The 9,516-nt window shown below is 34.3% G+C and overlaps 1 protein-coding gene across 1 annotated transcript; it reads right to left on the reverse strand.

Moving 5' to 3' along the window:
* Positions 1-606: 606 nt before the first annotated feature.
* LOC137643034 (hemocytin-like) lies at positions 607-5,578 on the reverse strand. Its single transcript, XM_068375885.1, has 8 exons — positions 5,457-5,578; positions 3,434-3,622; positions 2,861-3,080; positions 2,575-2,724; positions 2,218-2,324; positions 1,888-2,103; positions 1,064-1,256; positions 607-614 (listed from the first exon to the last, which is right to left on the reverse strand). The coding sequence occupies exons 1-8, from the start codon at positions 5,457-5,459 to the stop codon at positions 607-609; spliced, it is 1,086 nt and encodes a 361-aa protein (XP_068231986.1). The 5' UTR covers positions 5,460-5,578.
* Between the last annotated feature and the right edge of the window lie 3,938 nt (positions 5,579-9,516).

The following is a 9,516-nucleotide window of genomic DNA, read 5'->3' on the forward strand; positions in this document are numbered from 1 at the left end:
AATGCCACATACACCTCCTGGAACTGAAGGCAGCCCTTCAACACTTCCAACATCTCTTGTCTGGTCACTTGGTTGAGATACTACCACTAGAGGATTATTGGATCCTTTGATTGGCCAGACAGTGCTACATTGCATGGCTTATTTCTCCTTTGCCCACACATACACAGAATAGTATGGCTTATTTTTTACACATTCATATGTATCTTCATACACCTGACAATATTGAAATTACCCACCAATTCTTCTTTGGCCAAAGCTCACAGAAAATGGTGGTTTTGCTTTCAAATGAAACGGGAAGGACATGATGATACAATGGTGCACATGATTTGAATGATTCAGAGTTTGAAATAATTGTTCAGTGGCTACTTTCCACTTGGTAAGGATAGAAGAGACTCTTTAGCTATGGTAAGCAGCTCTTCTAGGAGAACTCTCCAAAATAATGGATTTTGAGCAAAGCGAAAAATCTATTTTTGGGTGATATGGCCATGTCGTCCTGACGGAAGGTTCCTTTAGACAGCTTTCAAAGGGATATTTGGCTACAGTGATACTCCCAGAGAATTGACCATAGGTCTCCAGAATTCTAACTCCTGGCACGAGTATCCTTAATTATGAAACTAAAATGACATAAATCATTGTATAAAGTGGCAAAAGGATCACAGCAAAAGCCCCTTGGTACCATCTGTGGTTCTACACAAAGCACTTTGTGAGTGTTACATCTTACGGAAATTTAATGAATGATAAACAATAAAAATCTTTAGAAATTACATCAAAAGGGCTGTAATGATTCCGTTTTAAAGTGGAACGAATGTTGAAAATATAGAGTAACAATCCTTAAACATTAATTCATCAAAATTTCATTAGGCTACTTGGAAAGTTTTCCTTATGGCGAAGGTGAATTAAAATGCTAAAGATCTAACATTATATTTCTTATATAAAGGGAATAGGTACAGTACTCTATTCCTGAACTACTTAGTAGAAAAAAAGTTAGATAATGCAAAAAAACATGTTCCTTTATAAACAAAGCATATGCAATAAATAAATAAGCTAAGCGAAAAAATAATACAATATTCTGTTATCTGGACACATGAGCCACAGCACTGTGTGGGATAAAGTGGCGAAGGTTCATAGACCCATCCAAGAGAACACGACTCGTCACAAGAAAAGATCTGCTCTATTTTTTCCACAGTACCCTCAGCTGTCTTCACGCATTCCACACTGCGGCATCCATTCAGAGGGTCATCCAGTCTGCTTCCCACCTAAGGAAATTACATAATATAGCGTAAAAATTTTCAGAATACCAAATAAGGTAATTGTAATATATTTTATTACAATTTAGGGGATTTGGCATATGAAACTTCATTTGTGGTGTATAGCGGGGGAAGGTGGGCTGTGGCACCCTAGCAGTACCAGCCAAACTCGGCTGAGTCCCTTGTCAGACTGGGAGGAGCGAAGAGAGGAAAGGTCCCTTTTTGTTCTTTTTTTTTTATGTCGGCTACCGCCAAAATTGAGGGAAGTGCCTCGGTAAATAGAATATTTACAAAAAAAAAAAATATATAAGTTGTCATATAATAATCAATGACCTCAAAACAATGAATATTCGAGTCTTTAACCAACTAAAATCAAAATTACTGGTACTATTTTGAATGTTTCTGGGTCATTTTGCTTCTTAAAAAATAAATTTTACTCTATACTGTATTTGGGTGTCTCCTACAGAAAAATTGATTATCTCAATAACTTATGTGTAATGCTGGACTGATGCCAATACTGTTTGTAACGTAGTACCAAACTATTAGAAAACTTACATTAGTTTTTTCTAATAGCAAACTAACATTACCCCAACTTGTGTTGTATAGTATGAGAAAGTAGATAAAAAGGTACAGTAATTACCTCTATGACTTCGTAGTCATCAATGCATGCTGTTCTAACAATGGAAGGACAGCACTGCCCAGCTGTTTCAACCAAATCTAACTGATAGTTTCCTTTATCTGGATGGTTGTTGAGGGTGGTGCAGACCTGCTCACTACACTGATGATTAGCTGATCCTTTACTACCCATAACACACTTGCACTTTAAGCACAGGCCATCTTCCCATGACTCGCCAATCTGGAAGTTTGATTTTAAAATGTATTCACTTTATTTCAAGATTCTGAATTAATGGAGAGCAAATTGAAAAAAGAAAGAGAAAAAAAGAGGAAATAAAAAGTCCATGACTTGTACCTTATACAATTTCTTTTCTGGTTCTTCTTCTTCAGTCAGTTCTCTCTGGAAGCCAATCGAAGTGACCTCGAAGCGATTCTCATATATGCAAGCGTCCTTGGGTATTTCTAAAGAAAATATGCAAAAATTACAGAATGAGGGTTTATGGTGTGGGGAAAAACTACCTTAACTGTTCTAAATTGTATAATCAAGTAAAGCAATTAATGAATAATGTCAAATTTTAACACGGTTTATAGGGAGATATGAATAGAAGTTGCAAAACACAACATATATAGAATTTCCCAATAATCTTATGATTGCAAATTACTTAATATGCAGTATGATAGTGTCATATGAATGAAAACACATGGTACTTACCACAAATTATTGATGGACAGCATTGACCTTCTTTTAATGGTTGTTCTATGAGATTGTAGAATTCTGGACATTCTTCCTTAGGACATTCACCACTGCATTTTGTTACATACCGAGGACAGCATCCACTCTCATCCAAAACCCATTCTTCACCTGCAGGAGTATTTTTAGATGACATTACAAGTTTTATTATTTGAAGAAGCAAAACTGTATAAAAGTTTCTTCAGTTACTGTCACAAGAATAAAGTAAAGATTTTCTTCACTCATAAAAAGATTAACAGGAGCTTACCTGGATTGGGGTCTTCTTCAGGTACAACTACTTGTGGGCAGTCCTCGGGATTGAGACATACACATGCATACTGTGGGCATTTACCAGGAGCTTCAATCAGCTGAGATACTTTTCCATAGCCGCAATCAGATTCAGGCACAGATGGAATTGTGCAGTTCTCGACAGGTCTTACCTTACATTTCTTTCTTGGACCACAGCATTCATCACCTGTGTCTGGTATCTAACAAATTCAGAAAATTAGTCTTACATATAAGTTTGTGGGCAAAAAGAAGATATTTTTCAGCCACATACAATCACCAGTCTGGTACCTAGCCAATTCAGAAATGTAGAGTTGTATGTAAAAGTTTGTAGTCAAAAACAAAAAGAAGGTAGTTTTTCATCTGTATACAATTGCCAGTGTCTGGTACATAACCAATTCAGAAAAGGAGAGTCTTACATATAATTTTTTGTGAAAAAAGAAAATAGTTTTTCTTCTGTATACAATTGCCAGTGTCTTGGTATCTAACCAAGTCAGAAAAAGTCTTACATACAAAATTTTGGGATGCATACAATAAGAATACTGTATTTATGTACCTCGGCAATAATGTATCCTTCATCACAGATGGGATCCTCGGGACAAGTCCTTGTACTACAAGTGCTACCATGTTCATTGCACTGGCATGTGGTGCATGAGTCTGTTTTCCATACATCACCAACTCTGTGCCCTTCATCATCACAAGTAGTACAATAGCTGATGTTAACACAGACACCTTTGCCTAAAACCTGAAATTGTTAAAAGGTCTATTCTGAAAATGTGAATGCAGCACATGGGAAAGAAGTTGAATTATATGCTAAGAATTTTTTTAAAATATGAGTAAAACATATGGTAAGGTACAGGCTGAGAGTTTCTTATCCACAATTCCTCGACCAGAACTATTTTGCATTAAGGATTTTTTCTGATTTCAGTATATCCCTATAATGGCAGGTTCACAAATCTCTAATTTACATTCTGATGAAAATTTCATGATGTTTTTATAGATCTTATCACTTAAAATTTGAAGCAGACATGGATGCAAAGTATTGAAAGTAGTAATCATCCTCAATTTTTATAAACAAATTGATAACTAAATACTGTAACTTGTCTTTTTCTTTGCTAATTTCAAAATGCTTTAAGAGGGCGTACATTTAATCAAGTGCTCTATTTTAACTGCTAAACTTTGTGATCAGTTTCCAAATAAACATATGGATGGAAAATGCCAAACTGGCTAGCAGCATTTGTGAAAAAATAGCCAAATGGCATCTAGACCTATCAGCCCCCAAAACAAATTAGTGCCCTCAGTATGTAGTTTTATCTCATTTATCCATTTATTTGGTAGTAATGTATAATTGTTTAGCAAAGAGATCTTGAAAATAAAACACAGATAAAATGGCAAAAATGCTACAGCGTTCTTTTTTAATCCATCTTGTTACTTTCGATAATAATATATAGCATATAGCATTCCTTTTCTATTATGCTAAGTAAGAATTTTTTCCCTTCTAAACAATAGCCAATTAACCAGCTGGAAATAATGTACAAACTGACAGTAATGAATGACTACTGCTAACACATTGTACAGTAGAAAGTTCAATGGCAATTAGGCAATACAAGGTCATTGTCAATTGTATACATTTTACCATAAATTGGTTCCCAATTGTAAACCACGAATTCTAAATACTGTAAGAAAATTGAACTTAAGAAATTCTATATGTGAAAGGAAAGGAGGAAAATCAGGTAAATACTAAAAAAAATATCAAAGTTAACTGAGGCCTGTTCGTTAGAATTATAAGATTGGTCACAAGGAAGTATGAAAATGTATTAATAAACATAAGTTTATGTTACGACTTAGATATTGGGATTTGCATATACCACCTTCCAAAGTTTTGTTCTGTGCTGTAATCTAGTTTGTAATCTAGTTCTGCTAAATGTAACACTGCACTGTATAAATATCTATTACAAGAGCTCTTAAAGGGTTAGCCTTCAGTATTTCTTTTGTAAAGTCTGCTGTAATTAAATTGCTCAATTGATTTGACATCATGTATTAGCCTACTACCACTTCTACTTTGTTATTACACAGCAAAGTATTGCATCAGCCACTAGAAAGTACACACATGAAAATTCTTTGAGCAGAGTTGTGAATGAACTCAAAAGGAGTTGAAAGTATTTGGTTAGTTTAGTTTTTATTTACAATTCATGAGTGATAATGAATGGTTAGGCAAGATTTAGATCTTTTCTTATGGTTCACTTATGGAAATAAAGAAATAGCCAAAGGAATGAGTTACATTAGCAATCCAGCAATCTTTAAGCCTCAACAATGCCATATGTCAAAAGTTTCATTGTAATTAGTTAATTTTGATAGATTCCTACAATTATTCCTGGATGTTAAATGTTTTGCACTTGCAAAAACAGGACTAACACTGTTTAAAAAAAAAAAAATATGGCAACAACCACTAAAACTCCATCATATCATGGGAACATATACACTTGTATGTAATGTTTTCACATTTTTCATCATATTTACATATGTTTGTTACCACATTTATGTTGTCGGTATAAACTTAATATAAGAAAGATCCTTACCATATCATTTGGGCAGAAACAACCATCAACTGGTGATATGGGGCAAGAATCTGGGTTTTTGTCAAGCTCCTCATAGTTATCACAGGTACGTACACATCCCGGCCCACACTGCTGATATTCAAGACCTTTAAAAAGAAACAGGAAATAAGTTTCAAGTTATTTCACTTGCTGGTCTAAAATAAAAACATATGAATAATATTGCAGTACAAATTACAAAGATTAGCAAACCTTCAGGGCAAGTTTTGGACACAGATCTTCAGATCTCCAGTCCAAGCAAACATCAAATTCAGTACATCGTCTAGCATAAGCCTTAATACTTTGACATGCAACTTCCTGGGGGTCCAGACTATTGCAAGAATCCAACTGACAAGCTGATATGTATGCTGCAGGATCTTCAATTGGATGGCACTGAGAAAATACAGAAAATATATGTACATGAATATATGTATATGTATAAATACATACATGCATACATACGGTTCACAATAACAAGCATAAAAATACTTTAATATTACAAACAAAATATTGTAAAAACAGCAATAGAATTTTAATACTAAAATCTCTTATTTCTATACTTACCCGATGTTTATATTACTTCTCTAAAGCTTGGTTTATCAACATTTATCCTCAAATTTAAAAAATGTCCCAGTGAGGCAAGGAAATAAGGAAATAATTTATATACAGTGATGCTTCTTGATACAAAAGTTTCTGTATGAGAAAAATTCATAAGAAACGAGATGCAAAGATTTATTTGCTTCATAATACAAAGAAATTTTCATGATAAGAAACGAGATTCACCCGGGGCCAAGAATAATTTAAAATTTCCGCACGCCACCAAACTGTAATCTCGCCATCATCGTCCTGTTTTCCCAATGGTTATCTCCCTACCTTGATGCCACTTACTGCCGTAAGATCCTGCTCTCCTATTTTATATCAATAAATACACAATGAACTATACTGTATTGTGGGTATGCATGTATGCACAAAGCTACTGATATCAAAACATCAGCGATATATTTTTTCTTTCATTTCGGGAAATAAACAACAGATCATAGCATATATTTTATCCTTTTAATATCATGATTTATTTACAATTAATTTTATATCAATAAGAACATTTTAAAAATAAAATTACACAATGAACAGAACTATTGTATGTACGAAAGCACAATGCTACTACACATATCAAACACATTAGCTATATATTTTTCTTTCATTTCCGTAAATAACATATCGTAACAATTTTTTTCCTTTTAATGTCATAATTATTTATTTACAATTAATTCTATACCAATAAGTACATCTTTAAATTAAAACACACAATGAATAGTACTGTACTGCATTGTATGTACGTCGGCACTACGCTACCACGCATATCAAAACATTAGCGATATGTTTTTCTTTTATTTGGGTAAATAAATAAGTTAAGAAAACTATTTTCTGAGCAATTAAGTTTATTCATTTTACAAAGCAAGTTTACGTACATATTAACATCAATGAATCTTGCTTGTATTAGGAGTGTGTAAAAAAGTAGGTAGGTTATTTATTGACGTACCACCAATGAATATTAATTGTATTACAAGTAAATAGTTACTGCTAAAAATATTCTCGAGTTGAAGAAAACGGGTTGTTATGCATATTATAAAACGTACCTTTCTATAGTAAGGGTGACTATAATAATAGTACAGTACATACGGTACTGTATATTTCGTACATGTACAGTATTGTATATTCCGTACATGTACAGTATTGTATTATTTTCCATTCATTATTACATTATGTTCTAATAAATACTTTATTTGCAGGTACTGTATTAACAGTTAGGTTAGGCATATTGAATAATTCACATGTATTTTATTGTATTTCCCTGTGGTTATAGCTTTATTATAGAATTTAATATGTTTTTGTAGAGCCTGGAACGAATTAGGTGATTTACATGTAAAACGTGAATCATCATGCGAAAAAATCACAACACAAAGGCCACTCTGGAACCAATTAATTTCGTATCTACATAGAAGTTCCTCATTGGAAGCTTCTATTTGGGATATTTCTGCGAGTGATACACCAGAGAAAGTTTATCTTAAGCGGTATCCATGGAGTTCCAACCTCCAAAGTGAATATACCGAGAGATATCGTGTATAAATCAGGGACGTGTTAATAACAAGACATGGTTATCCTTCCCCGAATTGAGTTAACCTTGTCTCGAAGGATAAGGTAAGGGTAGGATACGTGGGCAAGAGAGCTGTTAAAACTCCCAATCCCAATGTGCTACAACTAACACGTATATATAAAGTGCGAAGAGAGACTCGCATCAGCCTGTTCAACATAAAAATATTTATTGCAAGGTTGAACTGAAGTTCCATCGATTCAACTACAGTACCTGACAAGGGAGATCAGTTCACAATCTGGTCACAGTTGGAATAAAACTTCTAGAATATTGTGTAGTATTGGGCCTTATGATGGAGAAAGCAAGACTGTTAGAACTAGCTGCATACCTAGTGCTATTTATAAGATGGTACAGTACTATAAAAACTTTAACAAAAACAGAGCAAGAGAAATAAAATAGAATAGTGTGCCAGAGAATACTCTCAAGCAAGAGAACTCTAACCCAAGACAGTGGAAGACCATGGTGCAGAGGCTATGGCAATACCCACGACTAAAGAATAATGGTTTGATTTTGGAGTGTACTCCTAGAAGAACTGCTTACCATAGCTAAAGTCTCTCTTCTACCCATACCAAGAGGAAAGTGGCCACTGAATACGCGTATGAGGACAGAGGAGAATATTTAAAGAATAGGCCAGACTATTCGGTGTGTGTGTGTGTGTGTGTGTGTGTATGTGTGTGTGCGTGTATGTGTGTGTGTGTAAGCAGAGGGAAAATGAACCGTAACCAGAGAGAAGGATCCAATGTAGTACTGTCCGGCCAATCAAAAGACCCCATAACTCTCTAGCGGTAGTATCTCAACAGGTAGCTGGTGCCCTGTAGCTTAGCTTCTAATAATAATAATACATACTTTCAGTTTTGTTAGGATTCAACTTCATGCCTCACAATTTGCACCATGCACTAATTTTAGTTAGATCTCTGTTAAGGGATTCAGCAAACCCAGATCTACATTCAAGATATGGAATTGATGCAGAGAGAGTACCATTATCTGCTGATGCAATGAGCTTTTTTTCTAAGCCAAACCACATATGTGTATATAGTATGAAAAATGATGAGCTAAGAACACCAGATTTCACATTCCTATTTTCACTATAGTGCCATCTATTTAAGTTTAAAAACAAGGGCCTCATGATTAACATGGTGAAAGGGTGCAAGAAAATCAAGGCCAATCATGCAAACTTCCTGAACACAATTAAGGGTTTTTTGTAGGGCATTGAAAATTGTAAGAAGGGCATCATAAGCTCCAAGGCCTTTGCAATAGCCAAATTGCAAACCAGGGAACAGTTCATTAACTTTAGCATACCTATTTACATGTTTAGCCAAAAGACATTAAAAAACTAATGTTTAGATATGCGAGTTATGGAAACTTGGCAATTCTCAGCTGGGAAAGAGCTAATACAAACACATTTACCATATGGAGTAACATTACCAATTCTTCAACAAGTACAAAAAGAACCTTTTCTTGCTAAATGAAGTGCACTGCCATCCGAAACATGAAGCAACTGATTGACTAGCCGAAATTTCAGGGAATTATACAATACTTCATGCCATCCACATATGAAACAGTGTTGTCCATTATAGTTATACAGTAATGTATATGAAATATAAATAAGTTATATATATAATAAATATAATAAAGAATTATAATTACAATTTATTTGTCAACACAGAGTTTGAAAATAAGAACTCTTACTTCAACAAGCTGAGAGATATTGGAATCCAGACTACCAACTCTGTCTTTTGCCTTACAATCTAGTTTTATAAAAGAGCAACTAGGATTACAAGAATGCAAGGATTTAGCAGCAGAAGGGTCTAAAGTAGATAAAGAATTCAAGGCTCTCTGAGAGGATCTCAAATCTGTAAGGCACAGAGAATATTCAGAACCCTTACTGAATGG

This window comes from Palaemon carinicauda, chromosome 6 (genome assembly GCF_036898095.1).
Source record: "Palaemon carinicauda isolate YSFRI2023 chromosome 6, ASM3689809v2, whole genome shotgun sequence".
Lineage (NCBI taxonomy): Eukaryota > Metazoa > Arthropoda > Malacostraca > Decapoda > Palaemonidae > Palaemon > Palaemon carinicauda.

Excerpts from the sequence above, each read along its gene's own strand:
- LOC137643034 (XM_068375885.1), bottom strand. Across the intron at positions 2,725-2,860 it reads TGAAGAAGACCCCAATCCAG|GTGAAGAATGGGTTTTGGAT; the intron begins GTAAGCTCCTGT and ends ATACTCCTGCAG. Across the intron at positions 2,104-2,217 it reads CAGAAAAGAAATTGTATAAG|ATTGGCGAGTCATGGGAAGA; the intron begins GTACAAGTCATG and ends TCAAACTTCCAG.